Source organism: Magnolia sinica, chromosome 14 (assembly GCF_029962835.1).
Source record: "Magnolia sinica isolate HGM2019 chromosome 14, MsV1, whole genome shotgun sequence".
Lineage (NCBI taxonomy): Eukaryota > Viridiplantae > Streptophyta > Magnoliopsida > Magnoliales > Magnoliaceae > Magnolia > Magnolia sinica.
Window position 1 is genome coordinate 42,451,134 of NC_080586.1, and position 23,923 is coordinate 42,475,056.

Sequence of the window (23,923 nt, forward strand, 5' to 3'; positions counted from 1 at the left end):
TTCTCCTCAGCCATCTGTTCTGTGCTTCCTTTGTCCTATTGTGACAAAAAGGGGGAGAATGGATATGGATGTGATATGTCTAATGATTATGTTATGAGGAGGGAGTAGCATTGTGTTTTTGATGTATGTTACTCAGGGGGAGTATGTGCAGTAGTGGACTGTATGTTATGTTGAATATTGATTTACAGGTTTGCAGGATCATGTTAGCATGCCGGTTAGTAACAACTGGTGCATGATATAACAACTGGTGCATGATTCTTTAATCAGATATTCTGTAACATATCTTGGAAGTGTGTTTTGTCACTAATTTGACAAAGGGGGAGATTGTAAGTGCTATAATTTATAGCCCTTTTTGTTGTCAAATTTGTGGTGCCAAAGACACTATTATGAAGCTTGCATATGTGAAGAACAAAGCTCTACTCAAGATTAGCTTTGATTGACAAGAACTGTTCATAACTCAAGATCTCAAGAAGCTTTCAAGACAAAGCTCTACTCAAGATCAGCTTTGATTGACAAGCACTGTTCACAACTCAAGATCTCAAGAAGCTTTCAAGACAAAGCTCTACTCAAGATCAGCTTTGATTGACAAGCACTGTTCACAACTCAAGATCTCAAGAAGCTTTCAAGTTTGAACTACATCAAGACTTCAAGCTTCACTACTTTCAAAGGTCACTCGTCTCCTATTTTCAATGTCCTTACTTCACTATTGAGGTATGACTGACCTTAGGTTGACCTTTAGAGTAGGCCATTCTGGATACATAATTCATATGTTTTATATAAGTGAGTTTAGGTTGTTCTAAGACTAGTCCTGGACCTTGTTCGACTAGTCCTAGCACTGCTTCGACCTATCTAAGAATTTCCTAGATCAGTCGTAAGTTTGTTGCAAAATTTGAAAATTTTCTGTTAGGCTTCGACTAGTCTTAGGGTCTGTTCGACTAGTCATATGAACAGTGTCAACCGTTTCTTCAACCAGTCATAGACCTATGACTCAAAGTACAGTGTTAATATTCGGCTAGCTTCGACTAGTCGTGAGAAACCTACGACCAGTCGAAGGAGACCTACGACTAGTCGTAGACCACCTACGACTAGTCGTGAAACCGCCAGATCTTATCGCGCCCAAATTTTCAAATATCTATTGGTTCTACGACCAGTCGTAGAGTTCTTTAGACCAGTCGAAGATGTGATTTTCTCACCTATAAATAGAGCACGAATCTCAGAATAAAAGATGAAATTCAAGATAATCTAATTCGGCCTTCTGAGAGAAGTCTGTGCTCCATTTTAAGCTAAGTGTGCATATTTAATATTCTCTTTCTTTAGCTTTTTTTATTTGATTTTATTCCTAATTCCATTCTTATTTGAAAAGAGGAATTGTTGTATTCCGTCTTCTTGGAATCAAAATCAAATAGAGTTACGCCCCATTTGGTTTAATTTGAAATCTATTAGAACCTAGAACCATTATAAAGTGAGTATTGGACATTGAACTTTGACATTCAAATCTCTACTCCGACTTAGTTCTTCTTGGTTGCTACAATGAAGGAGAAAATCAGGTATTTTTACGTTTATGTAATTTACTTTCATTTAGTTTTCTTTTGGGATTTGCCAGAAAAATCTCATTGTATTGGTTATCTGAGGAGAGCTAGGAAAACTCAGAAGAGGGATTTTTTTAAATTGTGTAAGCCCACAGAGAAAAACAAAATTGTGAAGGTTTTAGGTGAACCTGGAAAACCTATCTTTGATAGTGAATGCTGATATCCCCTGTGTGAGGATATTAGGAGTGGAGTAGCGATGTATGGCTATTTATTAACAGTTGGTGTACACACAGGTGAACCACTATAATCCCTTGTGTTTTGTGGTTGTGTGATTTATGTTTCATCTTTCATTATTCAATTGTGGGATGTATACGTGGATGTGAATGATTGTAATCATTTTATTTCAAAGCTTAGTGGGGAATGTTATAATAGTTTAGATTTATATTTCTGCAATTTATTCCTTGCTATCTCTTTATTAGTTTGAGCTTCAGTTTCTCTAATTGTTCTAGTAAGGTTGCCCTGCCATTTTTATGGTGCACGGTTGTCCTTAGAACAATCAATATTTTGAGATTACATTTAGCTTGTGTATTGATTTATTTATTTGGCTATCTCACTTTCTTTATTTCCGTTATATTTATTTTAAATTTGACATAGTCCTATTCAACCCCCCTCTAGGACATATAAGCTTGGCCATTTTAGGTGAGTGTAAGAAAGGGATGGGTGAAGAGAGAGAGAGAGAGAGAGAGAGAGAGAGAATTGACCTTGGGAATGGGAGAGGGATGGGTTATGTACATGTTGTATTAGACTTAAGATTGATTGATTGATTTGATATTTGGTAAAGATTCTCTTGCGCGGTGTTTTCCTCGAAATAAACGCGGGCGCACATCTCTTAGCTTGGGTATCGCATCAGCGAGCGAGACGCGGCGTTGGAACCATGGTGACAGTGCGGTCGCAATGGTACAAGTCTCGGGTCGAACCGACTCGAGTTGATAGGGTGTGACTCAAGGTCGTGCGTAAATGCCAATTACAGATTGCAAGTTGCCAAAATTTGACAGGGAAGACCGCGGGAGTCTAAGGAACGGTACGGAGTAGAATACAGGTCTCACAGTCCTTCTGCTACAAGCTTCTCCTACGTCTTCTTTACCTTCTAAAACTCTATTTAGGTTTATCTAGGATCTCCTGTGGAAATCTCAGTTGAGGTTTTATCTGAGATAACCTGTGAAAATCTAAGTTTTTTAATTGTTATAGCCCATGAAAATCACAAGGAACTGTATCAGGTTATTAAGGCGACCCTGTGAAAATTTTTTTTTATAGTGAAAGCCAAAATTATGAGGAAAATAATTATGGAAGTGGAGTAGGTGTGGTTGTTTTTTAAAACACCGAACCACTATAACTCCTCACACCATGTGGTGAATGCTTTGTTATTATTTTTGGTGGATTATATGTATTTAATTATTGTAGTTGTGTGATGAATGTTATAATTTTTTAATTTACTCTTGCTAGTTTGAAGTTTTGATTTTAAAGACATTCATGAAATAAAGTTATCCTGCCTAAAATTTTAGGTGAAGGTTGTCTTAAGAATTATTTGGAATCAAGGTTTCAATACTCAAGAAATTGAGATCTTTATTATTTACATATTCAGCACTTGTTTCGATTATTTAGTATTGTCCTATTCACCCCCCCCCCCCAGGACATCGCAAGCTCTCCATTTCATGATCAATTTGATTTTGTCATATAATATACTTTTAATTATTGTGTTCTTCTTGATTTTAATAAATTATTATATTTTTGCAATCCTAACTTCTATTTGAGGACTTTGATATCGAGTTTACATTTTGCAATATACTGCTATTCTGCTACTTTGCTACGAGGTATATTATCATTCTTAATTGGACTTGTCTTAAAGCTATTTTATGAGTTTACAATATATTTTAGTTGTATATTTGATTCATGATTTATAGTTTACAATGCACCCTTTGATTATTTTCATAAATGTAATTTTGTACACCTTATACAATATCTAAACCATTCATCAAATGGATCACAACATGAATGGACATTTGCTAAATTATAAATTAAAACATGCAATTGGGCTGGATTATAAAAAGCCCAGAATCGGGAACTGATCCGGTTCCAATTCGGTTCTATGGTGCTAACGGTCCTATTTCAGTTATGAAAATCCTAGAACCATTAGGAATGGTTCAGTTCCGGTTTCACCCTAGAACCGAACCGAACCAACCAGTGTGCACCCCAAGCTGTAACCGATCGAACGTGAGAAGAAGCATCTAGATGACTATCTCAAGAAAGTTTATAAATAACAAAAGATTTCAAAAAACCAAGATGTCTCATACCAACCCAATCTAACAAATCAATCTATCAATTATCATTTATATTCTTTTGCATAATCTATCTTTTACATTCTTTAGTGTAACCAATAGCCTAATGTAGTAGTTGTAATCCACGTCTATGCTCAAACATTGCAAAATTTTTACTGAAATACAAGTAGTTATCTCTGAAAAGTGCTTTGTAGTTACTCCCTGCAGTCGACTGTAAGTGTTTCCTTTCTGCTTGCTTTTGTATATGAAAGTCCTTTCGTATGAAAGGCAAGGTGCAATGCATTTATGAACCCTATATTCTGATAATCGCCCAATCATTTTAAACAACATCTTACGAGTGGCTGAATAGGCGACCATTCTTTTCAGATCTCTGTCATATACAGTCAATTCTAATGTATCTGCCTATCTTGGCACTTAGGGTCAAAGTTGTTCTGTTAGATTCGAGTCACACAATCAGTTCTAACATACTTGCACATTTCACACGCGACTGAATTTTGAAAAGCGAGAGGCAACAATCTAAAGATGGACCACACCATAAAAAGTAGGGGGGATTGAACATCAACCATTGAAAACTTGTTGGGGGTTAATTTCGGATCAACCTGGTATTTTTTTTTTACCCTCCATCGAGGTTAGTGTGACCTCATGAATAGGTTGGATGCAAATAAACATCATGGTGGGCCCCAAAAAGGTTTCAACTATGTGAATCATTGTCCCCACTACTTTCTCTAGTGTGGTCCACTTGACCTTTGGATCTGTCTCTTTTTTTTTTTTGCTCATGATTTAAGAATGATCAGGAAAAATGGATGGAAAAATGGATATGACACATACATCTTAGTGACATCAACACACCACGGAGGTCGGTGGTGTGTGGCACACCACGCAATCTATTTCCCATGAGATCATGAGAACACCATCATCCCATAAAAACCTGAAACCTGATCATACAAGATATTTTAATGGGTTGAGCATCGCATGATACCTACAAATCTCCTTATTGGCAATTCCTTGGGATATTTTTAAATTTTACATTACTCTTGGATGTTTTTGGGAAAATTTCACCAAGAACAACATATTAATTTGAAATTAAAAAAACATACCATGTTATGAGGAAAACCGAACTAACCTGTTGAACAGGACATGCGACTGATCATAAGTGGTGTATAAGAACTAAACCGAATAAGAATTATCAGGATGAACTCCTTAAGCTATCGATGCATTGACTATGAGATGAGCTGATTTCGAATGATCAACACCGTGCCAAAGCATAAGGGTAGAGCTCAACAACGTGACTAACATGCCGAGCCTATCTAATTGACCTCGACCTAAGAAGCGGGATATCCGGAGAGAATCCCACGTTGTGCTAAGAAATGAAATATTTCACAAGATCATAGTCAAAGATCACGCTAACTGAGGTGGGCTCGGTAATACTTTCATAAACAAATCCACAATCAAATACATATACTTTTTACATATCTAGTGGATCCTACTAAGATATGAGGATCCGGCATATTTTGGCAAGATGCACTATTTTAGAAGCGACCTAATCACCTTATAAATTCACCCATTACCATTGAAGGGGAGGTACAAGAAAATCCCAACTCAAGTTCGATTTCTTATATCTTGGATTCACCTTACTTAGACAAAGGGGTGTTAGCTATAACCGGCGCCCCATAGTCCTTTGTGTGCCACTGGTGTGAATACTTGCAAGCATATATCAGGTGTAGCCCTTCCCATCCACATTCCAGTAGCAACGATACCTATAAAATGATATACTCTAATTATTAATATAATTTTGGGATTTTGACCGTACTGACCTCAAAGTTTGGGCAAATTACTTAGAAAGCTATGACATTCCATATATCCTAAGAGTGGCCTTCCGACAAGCTTTCGAAAATTACTTGGACCAAAATGACTTGTCCTTGTTTCAGTAGTTGTACGATTTTCTAGGGAATAATAAATTACGTCGTATTTAATGCCAAGAAAGTGACGTGTACGGAACCCTTTTTGGCATGTGGGCAAGGCCCAAAGTCATGGGGCCCACATTGATGTATGTGTATAATCTGTGCCACCCATCCTTTTTGCTATGTCATTTTAGGGCTAAGGCCCAAATATCAGCCTGATCTAGAGCTCGTGTGGGTCATATAATAGAAAAAAATCATGACAATGGAACCCACTATTGAAACTTTCCAAGCCAGGACTTTTTGGGCCCACGCCGAGCTGGCCGACAAGGTGGATGGAATGAATCTCCCCATTGTGGGCCTTGGGCTATTGTAACAATGGCTATCCTGTCATTTGGTAGTAAAGGAAGTGAACATGTAACAACCGCGACCCATATAACATGAGAACCATGACCCATATGGGCCCACATTGAAGTATGTGTATAATCCATGCTGCCCATCCTTTTGCCATGTCATTTCAGGGCTACGACCCATATAACATGACAACCATGACCCATTTCACATGTGAACCACGACCCATGTTAATAACTACGATCTATAACAACCACGACCCATTTAACATGACAACCACGACCCATATTACATGACAACCATGACCCATATAACATGATAACCACAACTCATATAACATAACAACCACGACCTATGAAAACTACGACCCATATAACATAACAACCACGACTCCATGGGAAACCACGACCCATATAACGTAACAACCATGACCCATGTAACATGACAACCACAATCATAATTATAATACAATATGAATAATAGTTCTCTTCAACGGGCACCCAGCGAGCTGAAAAAATCTATTGAGAATGTCTTGTTTTAGCCTGACTAAAAGTTTTGTTGAGAAGGTTAGGCTTAAACAAGACATTCTCAACAGAGTTTTTCAGCTCGTTGGGTGCCCATTGAAGAGAACTATTATTCATATTATATTGTAATGATGGTCATGGTTGTCATGTTATATGGGTCATGGTTGTTATGTTATATGGGTCGTGGTTTCCCATGGAGTCGTGGTTGTTATCTTATATGAGTCGTGGTTGTCATGTAATATAAGTCGTGGTTGTTACGTTATATGGGTCGTGGTTATCATGTTATATGGGCCAGCGACTCCATGAAAATTCTCAACAGAGTTTTTCGGCTCGTTGGGTGCCCATTGAAATTGTCGAGTTGCCGGAGTTCTGAAATTGTCTTTAGAATTTCCTATGGAGGCCGTTGATCTTCAGGAAGATCGTCAACATCCCTGAGGAAAGGGAAGGGATCACCCATAAAGGAAGAACACGAGAAGGACTTGATGGCTTCTTCGAATATCTCCTCCATTATTTTGATTGAAAAAGCAAAGAAATCCATGATTGCTTAAGGTGTTGTAATAAGGATTCTAGTTTGAATTGGCTCATGAAAGTAATTTGAAACCCAAGTACCAATTATATAGGCTGGTCAACCAATGGTCAAGGCACTGATTCCAAAGGGATTACGGGGAAGTAGCGACATTAATGTGATTTTTTGAAAAAAGAATGTGGCACTGATTCCAAAGGAAAGGTCGTGGATATGACGAACAATGGGTGGTGGTTGTCATACACACAAGGCTGTGGTTCCCAACCACGACCTTGTCGTGTGATCGTGGTTAACATGCACATTGGATCATGGTTTTTATCCACGTTGGATCGTGGTTGTCATCCAACATTGGATCGTGAATCGGGGGAAAAACAGATTGGCAACCACGACCCATATCACATGAAAACCACGACACATATAACATGAGAACCATGACCCATATAACACAAGACCCATGACCCATATAACATGAGAACCATGGCCCATGTTATATGGACCTTCTCAACTGAGTTTTTCAGCTCGTTGGGTGCCCGTTGAAGAGAACTATCCTTTATATTGTATTGGGTTGTAGTTATGAGCTGATTTCCTGTGATGTGTTCCACCTTAGATTTATATCCATCTCATTTTTGGGATCAAGCCCTAAAATGATCTGTAAAAAGTAGATGAACAGTATTCTGACCAGAGAAGTGAGAGTGTGGCTTTAGAAAATGATAGTAGTTGCGAGGAGAGTTTTACACCATCTTTTACAACTAAAAGAAAACAATCTTCAAAAGTAATAACCAATGATGATGAGAGTGAGGAGGATGATAATATCCCCATTTAAAAACTTAAGTGGAAGAAACTTGCAGAGCTGTATGATAGTACTGAAAAACCATCAAAATATCCCGTGAATCAGTATTGTGCAGCTCTAAGCTTATTTTCTGACAGTGACTGTGCTATATGGGTCGTGGTTGTCATGTTATATGGATTGTAGTTGTCATGGATCGTGGTTGTCATGTTACAAGGGTCGTGGTTTTCATGTTATATGGGTTGTGGTTTGCATGGGTCATAATTACCATGTTACATGGGTCATGGTTGTCATGTTATATGGGTCATGGTTGTCATGGATCGTAGTTATCATGTTATATGAATCATGATTGTCATGTTATATATATGGGTTGCGGTTGTTGCATGTTCACCATGAACCATATAACATGATAACTATGACCCATGACAACCACGACCCATATAACATAACAACCATGACCCATACCCCATGACAACCACGACCCTTACCGCATTACAACCACCTGATGCAACCTATACTACCATACAAATATCATTTGCACGAAATCTACGTATGTCACGTCACGCCCCAAACTCAGAAACCGAGCTCATAAAATTTTCGATCGCCGAATCTGGCACCGACAGCCTTCGTAGTACCCCATTCTCGGCTCCTGGCACCCACATACTACATTCTGATCTTGAGATCTTACAAGGAGGATTTTTTCAGTATGAATTTATTTCGTAACAATAAGTATAACCTCAAGCATAACTCACAAGCAATAACCAGAACACCATCACAAAATCTACTGAGATAAAAAAACTTTGAGATACAATGCACATAAAGGGAAATACAATGATAATAATAACATAACTCCGGAAGCTCTGTGGCACACTTCCGCTCCTACTCAGCTACGACCTAGCGTCACCTACACGCATCAATCATGCATGAGCTTATAAAAAGCTTAAAGGGTGGTGAAAGTGTGTGCGTAATATAAGCGTGCTCAGAATGCAATATCAGAGTGATGCGGAATATGTTGATAAGTCCATGAATACAATCAGTCGTACCAAGGCTATGCGATACAAGGCATGAATGCTATTATCCATACCAAGGCCATGCGATGCAAGTCATGAATGCTATCGGCCACACCAAGGCCATACGATGTAAGGCCTATATAGCCAATGTCATGTGTAAGATGCAGCTCAAGTATACCAATCCACACATCAATTTAGCTCATCACTGGAGCATCATATAACAATACAGTTCTCTTTGGATAATCACCGGGTCTAATACACTATACGCCACATTACCGCCTTACACTGGACACATAACCATGCAAGCGGAAGAAACCTCACTATCTTCCTAGCTAATAGTCAGCCAATATCTATCCGGCACGTCGATAGCGGACCCATTTACGAGCTGGTCATACTCAGCCTAACAATTGTCCCCTTCCCTTGGGCGGGTAAGGCTACACCCCCTTCTAACAGACCACGACATAGTAGGAGACCCGGCCTCTTGGTATTCGGCCCCCGTGTGCTCATGCATCCACTCGGTCTAGGCATTGGAGCATCTTTCGGTACCGTCAAGTTTAGGGATTTCACCCAGGGACATCCTTCGCGCCCCATGTAAAGAGAAGATTTTCGGTATCCAATCCTGTCATCCACGATATGCCTGTGGAAGCTATGGCCCTGATATTACTAAGGCATACAACAATCACAACACACAATGCAAGATGCATGAGTCATGCAGTTTAATCATGCATTAATCCTGCGCATACCGTGCGCTTATGTGGGATGACTCTGCCTATCAGGGAGTCCATGTGCATACCTTGACCAAAAAACTCCAACCATGCATTAATCCTGCCCATACACATCATAGCGTATGCAATGGTTAACCACAGCTCATAACAAACATGCAAATGATATGTATGGGCATGTATCATGATGCTATGCTGTCACATACTCATAATCGGTATCAGTAACTGGCCTATATCCCAGGTGATGATTGCATTCATACATCCATGCACATAATAAGACTACATTCGTTATTTTTTGGACTGCCTATATGTTTTATGTTATATCTTGTCTATGACGGCGGTGTGTAATCTTAAGGGGAGATCACACTGAGCTAGCCACTTATTCATCAATGTTCAACCGTGCAGAGGATGAAGGGGTAGATGGACTCACAATGGATCAGGAGGAGGCCGCAGTCGAGGAGGAGCCTTGTGATGAAGAGCCATATCAGGAAGCGGTTGCATATTACGGCATAAATCAGTAGTTTCCAGTTATGTTAGATGTCTGGAATTATCATTTCTATATTTAAGGATTTTTGTATATTGGCCCCCAGCTGAGTGGGCCAGGATATTGTTCACAGTTTACTTATATCTATGCTATGGTTCCTTCTCACTACTTGCACTCTGATTTCCTATTAATCATCATTGTTATTCAGTTAACACCTGGGTTTTGGGAATACGAGTCGTGTACTCAGGTTCTCAAAATTCGGGGTTTACAAGTTGGTATCAGAGAGGAGTATGAGATAGCCTGGTTGTGAGATCAACATACAAAACCTTAAGAGATCAACTTAAGCAAAACTCAGAAACTTTCCCTTGGAAAATAGCTAGGATGAATGAATATAGAGACGGAACACATAGGCCCCTTAAATATTAGCAAAATAAACATTTGAACTTATGAAGGAATCCCTAATAACTAGGAAGAACTTAGAGTATGAATCACCTAGGAAGGAACCTAAAATCCCTTGGGAAAGAACAAGTTGGTTGTCTGAATTAAGAACCAAAACCTTAGCCCCCTTGAGAACTCAACGAGGGTAGATCTCTAACTCTGTGTTGCCTTGTAATTAATTAGAATTGCTTTTCCCCATACCTGAACCTTGAAATTTTGACTCTTAGGAAATCATGCCACCCGTATTGCGGTCGCAGAGGACGCATACCACTGATATACACCCTATTCCATTAATGGAATGTGAATGAGAGCGCAGTCCCGTGTACACACCAGGGCTTCCGCTTGGAGTGGCAAATGGGGATACGATGTCCAAAGTTGTAGGGGACTCTCCCTCCCCTCGAATAGTCACGTCTGGGATGCCCTCGCAGTACTTCGAGCGGCGGACTCCTTCGGCTGGGCCCTCAGCGAATGCACATGTAGATCCGCTAACAGAAGCAGCGGCCTTTGTGGCATTTGTGTAAATAGCTGCCACTATGTAGCAACAATAAGACACATTCGTTCGACAGAAGCAGGATGTACACGGACTAGTAGTGGAGGCTCTTCGAGACCGCAGGGCAGCGTCCAGAGATGGGGAAATCAGAGGAGCAGATCTGTTCGATCGATTTATGAGACTCTACCCACCAAATTTTGGAAAAGCGCCTGACCCAGTTCAAGCTGAGAATTGGCTGGCGAGGATTGCCAAAATGATGCGGCCTATGGAGTGTACGAATTCTCAAATGGTCACGTTGGCCACTTACCTACTCGAAGGTGAGGTAGAAAATTGGTGGAACGACGTGCAAAGAGGCATGCCAACTGGGTACTCCTAGACGTGGGCGGGCTTCATGACAAAATTCCTGGAGAAGTATTTCCCATAATCATGTCGGAGTGAACAGATCGTTCAATTCCTGAGACTAGAGCAAGGAAATATGATGGTTGCTCAATATGAAGCAAAGTTTGATGAGCTATCTCAGTACATGCCCCAAGCCTTCGAAGACGAGGAGTATAAGTTGGAGAAGTTCAAGGAGGGGCTGAAGCCCGAGATACAATCTCGGCTGTGCACTTGGGATTTCAGAGACTTCCCAGAACTGGTGGACAAGGTGATGTGTGTGGAGAGAGACTTCGAGCTCACCATCCACTCCCGCATTCCCACGCAAGATGCTCTGGTCAGGAAGATTCCTACTAACCGCATGAGCTTCGCTTTTACCTTCCAGTGGGGACTGTGGCTACTGTGGTAGGATAAATCACATTACCTGAAATTGCTTCCAAAGAATGTGGGATCAAGGTCTTCCACCCCAGGCAAACCGACCTCAGTAAAACCAGGTAGCAGCCAGAGCAGTGCCAAGACCTCAGCAGTCTAGGCGGGGACTTGTAGCTTAGCAGAGAGCTCCCCGGCATGAGTCTATGCTGTTGCCGCTTTAGAGGCCGAGAAAGACCCCTTACAGACTATCCATGGTACTGCACATATTAACGACACCCCTGTACTTACTTTATTCGATTTTGGTGTAACTTTATCTTTTGTTGATTCTGCTATTGCATCTAAATTAGCATTGAACCCCACTAGAATGCATGTCCCCTTAGTTGTAGCATCCCGTATGGGAAAATTTATGAAAACAGATAAGGTATGCAAGGCATGTCCCATCATGCTTGAAAATTGCGAGGTCGCTGTGGACCTAATTGTCATGCCCGTCAAACAGTTTGACATCATCCTTGGGATGGATTGGCTCATGTTAGTGCTTACAGTCATGGATTGTCGTGACAAAACGGTGACTATATCCATCCCGGGGTAGGCCTCGTTCACTTTGAAAGGGAGGGGCAGATATCAAGAATTCGAGAGATTGCAGGCTCTAGAAGAAGCCATGTTAGTGGAAGCCACCATGAGACGAATACCGCTAGTTCAAGATTTTCCCGAAGTATTTCAAGAAATACCAGGGCTACCTCCTAAAAGAGCGATAGATTTTTGCATTGACCTCAAGTCAGGGACCTCTCCTATATCACTCCCTCCATTTCACATGCCTCCTTGTGAGATGGAGGAGCTAAGGAGTCAGATTGATAAACTGCTGGCTCAAGGTTTTATCCGTCCCAGCGTTTCTCCCTGGGGAGTGCCGGTCCTCTTTGTTAAGAAGAAGGACAGGTCAATGCATCTCTACATAGATTATAAGAGGCTGAATGATGTGACGATCAAGAACAGATATCCCTTACCGCGTATCAACGATCTATTTAATCAGCTAAAGGATGCCAAGTATTTCTCCAAGATAGATCCGCGCTCAGGGTATCACCAATTGAGGATCAGGGATGAGGATATCCAAAGACAACTTTCAGGACTTGTTACGGACACTACGAGTTCTTGGTGATGTCGTTCGGTCTTAATAATGCCCCAGTCGTGTTCATGGACCTAATGAACTGAGTATTCATGCCATATCTGGACTGGTTTGTGATTGTATTTATTGACGACATCCTGGTCTATTCAAAGAGTCGGGAAGAGCACGAACAACACTTGCGCACGATCTTGAATACTATGAAGGAGAATCAGCTGTACGTCAAGCTGAGCAAGTGTGAATTCTGGGAGGAGGAAGTGAAATTCCTGGGGCATGTAGTGAAGGCAAAGGGAATAGCGGTCGATCTAGCTATGATGGAGGCAGTGTCTAAGTGGAAGCATCCCACTACAGTGACCGAGGTTTGGGGTTTCCTAAGCATGGACGGGTACTACCGACGCTTTATTAAGGAATTCTTCAGAATCACGTGACCGCTCACCCAACTGACAAAGAAGAGCGCCCGATTCACATGGGACGAGAATGTAGAAGCGGCATTCCAAGAGCTTAAGATGAGATTAACTTCTACGCCTGTGCTCACCCTCCCACAAGAAGGGGAGAAGTTCTTGGTATATAGCAATGCCTCGAAGTTGGGCCTCGGCTGCGTTCTGATGTAGAATGACAAAGTGATCTCTTATGCCTCTCGCTAATTGAAGAAGCACGAGGAAAACTACCCAAGTCACGACCTGAAATTAGCAATTATGGTTTTTGCCTTAAAGATATGGAGGCATTACTTATACGGAGAGGATTTTCAGTTATTCTGCGATCACAAGAGCCTGAAATACATATTCACGTAAAAGGACTTGAACATGTGCTAGTGTCAGTGGATGGAGACACTTAAGGACTTCCACTTTGATATCTCATACCACCCTAGCAAGGCGAACTCTGTGACCGATGCTCTGAGTTGGAAGAAGAAGCATGAGTTGGTAGCCACTCTGATGATCAAGGAGTGGAAAATGATAGAGTTTGTACAAGACTTCGACATCCAGCTTACCCTTGACGAACCCGATGCTTATGTGGCTCTATTGATTGCAAAGTTGACCCTGGTTCGACATGTGATCTCCACTCAGGACCGGGATGAATGGCTTGTCAAGATAAAAGAAAGGTGTAAGAGTGAGGAGATGTGTAACTGGAGGGTTGGTAGCGACGGCGGTCTTCGGTATCGGGGGCAAGTATGCATTCCAAACGACGCCAAATTGAGGAAGGAAGTAATGGTAGAAGCCCACCATTCCAAATTAGCTATCCACCTATGGAGCACTAAGATGTACAACGATGTTAAAAGATAGTACTGGTGGAGTAATATGAAGAGGGACATCGCAGGCTTTGTGGTGAAGTGCATGGTGTGCCAGAAGATCAACGTCAAGCATTGCAAGCCTGCTGGCCTCCTTCTACCGCTACCACTAGCCGAATGGAAGTGGGACAACATTTTTATAGACTTCATATCTGGTCTCCCTAGGACACAGAGGAAGCATGATTTGATCTGGTTCATTGTCGATAGGTTGACAAAGGCTACCCGATTCCTCCCGATTTGCACAACAGATTCCACCAATAGTTTGGCAAGGTTATACATCCGAGAAGTCGTGCAATCATATAGAGTTCCATGAGAAATTATATCAGATAGAGACTCTAGGTTTACTTCTACCTTTTGAAAGTGTAACGTCTCGAAAAAATTCGTACAAAGACTCGAGCACCACCTCAGGCAGAAATCCCTAAAGACCGTATACTATAGAAATTAGACAAAATTAATTAAGTACTAAACTAAATTAATCAATGAATTAGCTTAAGCCACTATCTATATAAACTACAAGACTCAAAACCATTAAAACCACAAACTCAACATTACTTTAAAACCTCGAGAAAATCCCAAAACCCAGTTACTCTCGGGAGCACATTGAAACTCCGTATCAGACTTGAATCGCGCGTCGAAAGTCCGATGACCGTGAAACTATAGGGTTACGACCATCATATTGGGCTTCACAATCATCGTGGGAATCGAGCTCAAATAGTATCTAGAAACGCACAACTTGAGCCTTGAGCGAAGTGTGTGAGAAACGCAAATATATTTAAAAATTGACATGAAACTTAAGTGATTGGGCCATTCACTTGTGGATAAAATTGAAGGCTTCGAACCGTCAGATTTTGACCAAACTTTACCCATGCATCAGGGAAATTTCCTTGATCTTATTCGTATACTTGTGACCCTGATCGAGGAATGACGACCATTGATCTGATGTGGGTCCTTCACAGCTGGTCAGTTTGTTAGATAGCACCATAAGCATAGTCCTAGCATAGATCCATTGTCAAGGAACTTGCTTCATGACTTAGGTGAGAAATGAACCTTCCTAAGGCCCTGTTTATCAAAAACAGACACCCTTTGGCTATAACCTAAGTATACCATGGCCTTAGGGCCATTGACATCACTTCTAGGCTTATTTAAAGACCTTAAACCACCCCCTCTCTCTTTCATACGAATTTCTCAAACCCTAGGTGAGAGAAGAGAGAAAAGAAGAGGAAAGAGTGAGGAGAAGAGAGAGATAGGGAGATCGTTGCTGGGATCCTTTCCCACGACTCTATATGTCGTTTCGTCTCCCCGTCATTGCTACACCATCGATTCTAACTGTGATTTGGGTAAGAAATCCTAACCCTAAACTTGTTTTAGAAGCCCAGATAAGGTAATCAGCGAAATAGCTAACCTATTTTGTTGTTTAGGTACCGTTGTTCTATATACGAGGACATAGGATTCGAACCAAGTTCGAAATGAGAAATCCGATGAAAGGTGCGGACTATAAACGTTTAGGTTATGGTTTTCAAGGCTTTCAATGTCAGCAATGATTTATGTATGACTTAATTGTTGTCATATGATCTTAGTTATGATGTGTTTGATAAACTATACATGTGTGTGAACTATGTGAATATATAATGCATTCCATGTGTTTGTTGAAATGTTTGAATGAAAGTCAAATTCTGATTTATGCTTGCCATGACTATGAATATAGAATACATAATTGTTGTATGTATGACAACTCCTTTGCGAAAGGATTTGCCATAATATATGTTATAACTAATTTAGTTCACGTATGTAGTAATGTGTAGCCTAAGTGTTTGATGAAATGACTGGATGAGAAATTATTTGATGAATCATTTTTAATAAGGGTGTTGAGATAGGATTCTCAACTGCCTTATCCATATCTATGATTTCCTTCATGTAATGTAAATTTCTACTATGTGATTTAGGGATGAAATGCATATGTATAATGACATGTTCAACGTGTTTGATAAAATGCTCAAATGAGAATTATGTTTGAATTTCTTGCTAAATGTTGTTATAAGTAACATATGTGACTACTTATTGCATTTGAGTATGATTGGGACTACTACATAGTCCAGGCAATCGGTAACGGTTCTTGATTGAGTGACCAAACTAGTTTCGCCACATTAGATATGTTTGATGAATCCGAGCCGTACGCTGATTATCAATAGTGGTTAGGCCACGTAGAGTGCTTATGCGCTCCATGTCGATTAATTTAATATGCGTTCATACCAATCGCACTTGTCAAATAACCCGATTGGCCTATTGTAGTTTACCATGTATGGACACTACTGCTTGAATCTAAGGTACCACTTACCAATGTAAAACCCGTTTCAACCATGGTACCAAGATTCGCTAAGACTCATGAGCTGGGCATGGTGGTGTATAGGACGCCGTGGTCGAGCTGTCGGCCTACGCTGGGGTGACGAGCCTCCCTATAGTGACTAGTGAGCAACCCAACTCGTGAGCTGAATATGGTGTATGAGACACTGTATTCGAGCTGTCGGCCTACGCTGTGGTGACGAGCCTTCCCGTAGTGACGTTGAGTATAAATTAGGCCTACGCTAGGTGATGAGCCTCCCCGTAGTGACCTCGAGTGCAAACTCCTGAATTCACGTATCCACTGCTTCCGTTAGGGGTGATGCCCTATAACTTGCCTATCGTATGTGATCAGCTAGGATTGACGACCCTAGATGGATCCTTGTTTGGGTTAATGATATAAAGGGAGGTATCTTAGCTTCCCAAATTTGTTATATGAATAAACCTAATTGAGTACTTGGCTAACACGATCACGCACCGCATTGCATGTGCTTTGGTGAGAAAGCACACGTTTAGGGAGTTTTCCATGCACGATCGTTAGACGAAGTCGCTGAAGGGGTGCAGGTGAGGGCATGCATCATTACTACATATCATTCTTACATTAACAAGAGTAGTTAGGAAGTGATTGCTATATTGCTTTGTCATTACTGCTTGATTGAATTGATAACATGTTAACCTTTGCCTTATAGTACCACTGATTTGATCATTCACTCCCACTCTGGGACAATGTTTTAAAACACCAACCAAACTCTGATTTAGATGCAGGTTCCGAAGAGGTTTACGCGACGGAGCCGAATTTCTTAGATGAGGAGGAGGAGTTCTCTTACGTGCAGCTTTCAGGCGAGTCTATGTAGACCTAAAGTTATGTCGCCGAGATTACAGGGATTATATGGATTAGTCATACATTTACATTTTTGTCATTTTGTATATTTTGAGACAAATTATGTATATATTCAGCCCGGTAGCACGTTCATACTCTGGAGGTTATGAAACACGTATATACTTTATATATTTAGTTCAGTCTTCCACTTACTTATTTACATTAACTCTGGAGTATGATATGCTGATTTAGTGTAATCCCACTCATGTTTAATGCAGTAATATGGATAATATTTAAATATCATTATCTATGTTGCATAGGTGATGCATCGGAACTCAGGAGTTAAGCTTTGTTCGACCCCCAATTTTCGGGGCGTTACAGGAAGAGGTTACAGGGAGAGATGGGCACGGAACTCAATTTTAGCATTGCATTCCACCCTCAGACAGACGGACAAACTAAGAGGGTAAATCAGATTTTGGAGGATATGCTAAGAGCATGCGTTCTGGACTTTCAAGGCAACTGGGACAACCACTTAACCCTGGTAGAATTTGCATATAACAATAGCTTCCAATTCATCATAGGCATGGCATCGTATGAGGCTCTCTATGGTCACCCTTGCCGAGCCCCTCAGTGTTGGGTAGAAATTGGAGAGAGAAGCCTGTTAGGGCTCGAGCTTGTTCAAACCACCACCCAAGTCATTAATGTGGTTAGAAAGTGCTTGAGCACCACCCAGAGCAGACAGAAGAGCTATGCGGATAACCAACGACACGACCTAGAGTTTGCAATTAGTGACAATATATTTCTAAAGGTGTTTCCTATGAAGGGTTTGATAAGGTTCAGACAGAAAGGGAAGCTAGCACCATGTTTCATTGGGCCTTTTGAGATTTTAGATCGCATGGGGGCTGTAGCATACCGTATTGCACTACCTACTGCACTGGCCGGCATTCACATCTTTTTTCACATGTCCATGTTGAAGAAATATATGCCCGACGAATCGCACATCGTTAGCTGGGACCAAATTGAGCTTACAGACAATGCCTCTTACACCGAGGAACCTATCTGCATCTCGGACCACAAGGAGTAGGTCCTACGAACAAAGACTATACCACTAGTAAAGGTTCTTTGGTCACATCATGGAGAAGAGAAGGCGACTTGGGAATGAGAAGCAGAAGTTATGGAGAAGTACCCTCACCTGTTCAATGGCACGCCACAGGTAATTTCAAGGACGATTTTTTTTTAGGGGGGTAGACTGTAACACCTCGTACCTCTGGTACACGGGTGTTACCTTCTTAAAATTACGTCAATAGAAAATGGAATGGGCTAATTAGTTAGTTGAACATGGTGCATGCAGGGTGTGAACTCCAGCTGGCATCAGAGCCATCCACATAGAAGTCCTAGAAGGTAAACCTGACTAATTCCCTTAAGTTTAAGCAATTCTTAGGTCGACTAATGTTAAAATAATGAGCCAATGCCCTAATAACTGATCTTCAAAGACTAGTAGGTGACAAATCAAACCACCACTGTGCCCAGGCCCTACTTTTGGCCGTTGAAATCGAAAACCAAGTCGATCCGGCCACTAAATTGACAACACTGGCTGTAAGAGGGCCTAAGAAGCAGGGTATAGCCCCCCTTGGGCCTCGGTCCCACCCTAAATTGGACAGGAACCCTCAGGTAAGGATTCTAAGATAAATGGATGGAGTAGATTTGTCGCAACCATCATGGTGGATGCCCACACGGAGTGCATGTGCACCCCATGCAATGCGTGCACGTGTGCACTGGAACGATGACTTCGGTCAAATGGCCTTTGACCAAACCATATTCGATAAAGAGGAAAACGGGCTCTCCCACCCATTTGAAATTCAAACTATTGACGTTTAAACCCCAAAGTGGCCCACCCAGGCCACTTTTCGAGCCATCCGAACCGTTAACTTCTCTGTGGGACCCATCTGATCAAAATCATATAGGCTTTTGAGCCTTTGTAAATTGATAGGAGAGATTGGTTGCAACCATCCAATATGTTGCATGTGGCGGACATCCGTAAGATGGGACCCATCTAGGACCCCATGGGTGGCTCGTGATCGCCCTGATCAGGCCATCCCATCTGTCCATTCTCGGGATGAGGCGTGCTCTCCCTTTGCCAAAAACGGCCAGACAAGGCCTGTAGGTGGAAAAAGCGAGAGAAGACTTTCCTCTATGGGGAAAACATAGGGTGGCACGATCTCGGCCATCCCTTGGCCGCGTGGAGATATGACCGTTGGAGCTCTCTCCTCCGTTGCTATAAATAGGGTCCTGTAGACCTTAGGATTTGTGCCAAGGAGAGCTAGAGAAAAGAGAGAGAAAGGAGAGTGAGAGAGAGAGAGAGAGAGAGGGAAGCTGAGTTGACTCAGTCGTCTGTGAGCCGATTGGGTTGAAGGAGAGAAGGTGAGGACTGTGCACCCACCAGGTAACAAGCCATTCTTTCATCTTCTTCCACCGCAATGACGGTTTTCCAAGTAGTGGCTGCATTTCAGACCGATGGCAATCCAAACAATGACTGCACTTTAGGTTGAAATAAGGCCGAACTCAGGTCACACCTGGATGATGTTTTGGGCTGAAACCATGCCAGATAATGGCTGTGTTTCAGGCCAAACGCATGTCTAAAAATCCATGGGAAAGGCAGTCTCCGATCAGGCCAAACAATGGCCAGGCATCGAGTTGAAATCTGGTAAAATGGAGGCACTGTTTTGAGTTGGAACTAGGCCAAACACTGGCCATAGTTCGGATTGAATCCAAGCCTATTAACGGTTGCAACTCCGGCCCCAAACCAACCCTCATAATGGTTGTGGGTTAGGCCGAGAGACAAGCCAAGTTGAGGCTCTGTTTTGGACCCAAACAATGGCGATGATAGGAACCAGAACGGACTGAAGCAGGCCAAGTAATGGCTACATTTTGAGTCGGAACCATGGCATAAATCAGATCTCAGGATGATGCATCTGGGTTGGATGAAAAGCTCTCATCAGAAGCAGACCAAACATAGAAAAACCCAGTCCCAGAGCTGCAACTGACAGTTCTCATTGGGCCAGAAATACAGTGGACGATGCCACTCTGAGAGTGCATCTTGAGGATGTCAGCGAGTAGACTGTTTTGCTTGTTGTCCGAGGGATCGTGTTGATCAGGGATGCTGCAAAGTAGGGGGTTAATGCTGAAAGTAGATGTATCACTGGTGGGCCACACATGAGGGACACCTCAGTGGGCCATGCCATGAATTACAATGGGCCCCGCCAAGTTACGTACTCAGCGGGCCACACTGTAAATCGCAGTGGCAGCCTGAAGCATGAGTTGGTGCGCCACATTTCATCTACTAGGGGCCTCGACTGAGCCAAAGGATCAGTAGGCCGCACCTAGCTGGATGTAGGTAGGCCCCATTTAAAATATGGTGGGCCAGCCCTAGTGATGGGCTAGCTTTTTTTTTTTGAAGTCTTGCAGTTGGGCCAGATGGCCAACCCAGCCAGCCTTAGGCTGTGTGCACAGGTGGGTTGCATTGCTGGCGAGCCACACTCCAGATCGTTGTGGGTCACGCCTTTCATCCAGGTGGGCCGCACTTTATAGTCCAAATGGACCACACCTTCAAAATGAGTGGGCCTCACTATATACAAAGGTGGGCCGCACCAAAGGTTGAGTGGGCCTCGCCATGAGGTGCAGCAGGCCCCTTTGTTGTGGGCATCACCATACAGTAGGTGGACCACACACTAATAATAGGTGGGCCACACACTAACATAGGTGGGCCACACATTATTAGCTGACAGGCCAAATCTGGCCTAGTAAAGGCCTATTTTCATAGTCACTACTACACGCTGGTGGGTGAACCTAGCCTAAGCCCAGTTTGACTCTTAATGAATAATGGGTTTGGGCCCAAAGTCGGGTCACCGGTTTCAACGAGAGTCTAATGGGTCTAGCTACCTTAAGTCGGGCCCAAATAGCCAAATACATGAAACCTTTCAAACGCCCATCAACTTTCTATGCACTTAAAGCTTTAGGACTTGCTTTCTAACACCACAAATCCTCGGGGAACTATTTGAGTGACATGGAGCCGCTAGCTTCTCAAGGGAACTCGCATCAAGGGATGCCTTACAACTTGTCTGGTGATGATTTTCTTCCCCTTGGGCTTTCCACTTCCAACTAGACTAGAAGTAGTTGTTATAGTAATTTACTAGCTAATCAAACTTATAATGAATTATGTGGGAATAGACTGTATTTAATTGATATGCTTATTCAATTTGATGTCTCTCATGCTTTATATTTGCTTTGTTCACTTGAATATATGTACTAGATTATCCAAATGATTAAATTAGCTATTCGTTATATGCACCATGTGTTAGTTCATTTAGCATGTAATTGTAATCTCAAAGAATATATGTATTGTTCCCTATTTCTTACCCATAGTAGGATCCATGTTGCTGTTACGATACACACATTGTTGAAATCTCTCCATGGGAAACTCCAACAAAGGAGAGTCCATGCTTAGGGTGTAACTAGACTGGTTGTAATACAAGTAGGCCCCTAACATAGAGGTTTTGGTTGTTGGCATTTGACTATTGGGTTTACCATTCATGTGTGGTTTCACCTAACTGACTTGGGATGAACTTTGCAACCTTTTAAATACTGTTGTTTACTTGTATTTGAACCATTCATGCCATCATGTTTTAATAGCCATACTCAGAAATTTTGACATTTCATCCCCAGTCAGCATTGGTGGTGGCCCCTTTACACTGAATTGATTGACCACGCATTGGTAGGTACTACACACCCTAAGGCGGTAGTTCATGGGCCGAGGATGGTGGTCATGGGACACTATGCCCGAGCTGTCCGCCTATGCTGGGCCATGAGCTCCCCGTAGTGACCGTGAGCTTATTTAAACTGGTTGATTGTAATCAGACTAATAATGGATGGTTAATCATACATACATGGCACAGACCAACATCTATGCTATCGTACGTGACATACGTATATGTCCGCCTGGATGTCTTTCCCAGGACAATGATTGCACAGGTGACGAGCCCAATGTCTGTCTGGATGTCTTTCACAGGACAATGATTACATGGATGACGAACCCACTGACTGCATGGATGAGCATCCCCAGGGCGATAATTGCATTCATACATCCATGCACATAATAAGATTACATTCGTTATGTTTTGGACTGCCTATATGTTTTATGTTATATCTTGTCTATGGCGGTGGTGTGTAATCTTAAGGGGAGATCACACTGAGCTAGTCACTCATTCATCAATGTTCAACCGTACAGAGGATGCAGGGGTAGATGGACTCAGGATGGATCAAGAGGAAGCCGCAGTCGAGGAGGAGCCTTGCGATGAAGAGCCGTATTAGGAAGCAGCTGCATATTATGGCTTAAATCAGTAGTTTCCAGTTATGTTAGATGTCTAGAATTATCATTTCTATATTTAAGGATTTTTATATATTGGTCCCCAGCTGAGTGGGCCAAGATATTGTTCACACTTTACTTATATCTATGTTATGGTTGCTTCCCACTACTTGCACTCTGATTTCCTATTAATCATCATTGTTATTTAGTTAACACCTGGGTTTTGGGAATACGATTCGTGTACTCGGGTTCTTGAAATTCGGGGTGTTACAGGGCCATAATTACATCACATTCGGCCTCATATACATCACTATGTGGGGTCCATGGACTGGACAGAGCTGATGAAACATGCACATCACGCGGGGGCCACGTGGAAGGACGGTGTGAATTACAACACATTACAAGGCGAGCCTCACCCATCCAGCCTATGGATGGTGCGGATAATTCACATACATCAGGTGTGTCCCACTCAGCTGGCAGATGGACGACGTGGAGAAAAACATACATTATGGTGCATCCCACTTAGCTGGCAGATGGACGATGTGGAGAAAAACATACATCATGGTGCATCTCACTCAACACACTGTCCAGATGGATGGTGTGGATACAAAATACATAAATCAAGGTGGGTCCCACCTACCCACACCTGTCACATGTGTTGTCACGCTCGTATCCTAGTCTGTACCATTCCTTAGACTCTCGTGATCCTCCCCGTCGAATTCTGGCAACCCGCAACCTATAACCAGTGTTTGCGCGCGACCCTAAGTTGCATCCCGTATATCTGAGTTGACTCGACCCGAGACTTATACCCTTGCGACCGTGTCGTCGCTGCAATTCCAACGTCACGTCTCACGCACCGATGCAATACTCAGGCCAGGAGTTGTGGGCCCATGTATATTTTGAGGAAACGCCGCACATTTGTAAAACCCAAGAGAATCTATCAAATCAATCCCATCAATCAAGTACATCTCATCACAACCCATCACTCACCCTTACCTCTCTCTTTACCAAGTCAAAGTAACCCATGCTTAACCTATTCATCTCATCCCAAAAGTCAATGAGGCCCATGTCTCCCATGTCATACACACCACTCCTCTCTCTCTCTCTCATTTTCTCACTCCATTCAAGCAATTCTCAAGGAGAGGAAACGTTTAAGCCTTCCA

The 23,923-nt window shown here is 42.2% G+C and overlaps 2 protein-coding genes across 2 annotated transcripts; both read left to right on the forward strand.

Annotated features, from left to right (window-relative positions):
- Positions 1–13,051: 13,051 nt before the first annotated feature.
- On the forward strand, positions 13,052–13,384 carry LOC131224949 (uncharacterized mitochondrial protein AtMg00860-like). Its single transcript, XM_058220386.1, has one exon. It carries the CDS (start codon positions 13,052–13,054, stop codon positions 13,382–13,384), a length of 333 nt encoding a protein of 110 aa, XP_058076369.1.
- A 393-nt stretch (positions 13,385–13,777) lies between these two features.
- LOC131224950 (uncharacterized) lies at positions 13,778–14,236 on the forward strand. The gene has a single exon (XM_058220387.1). The coding sequence runs from the start codon at positions 13,778–13,780 to the stop codon at positions 14,234–14,236; it is 459 nt and encodes a 152-aa protein (XP_058076370.1).
- The last annotated feature ends 9,687 nt before the right edge of the window (positions 14,237–23,923 follow it).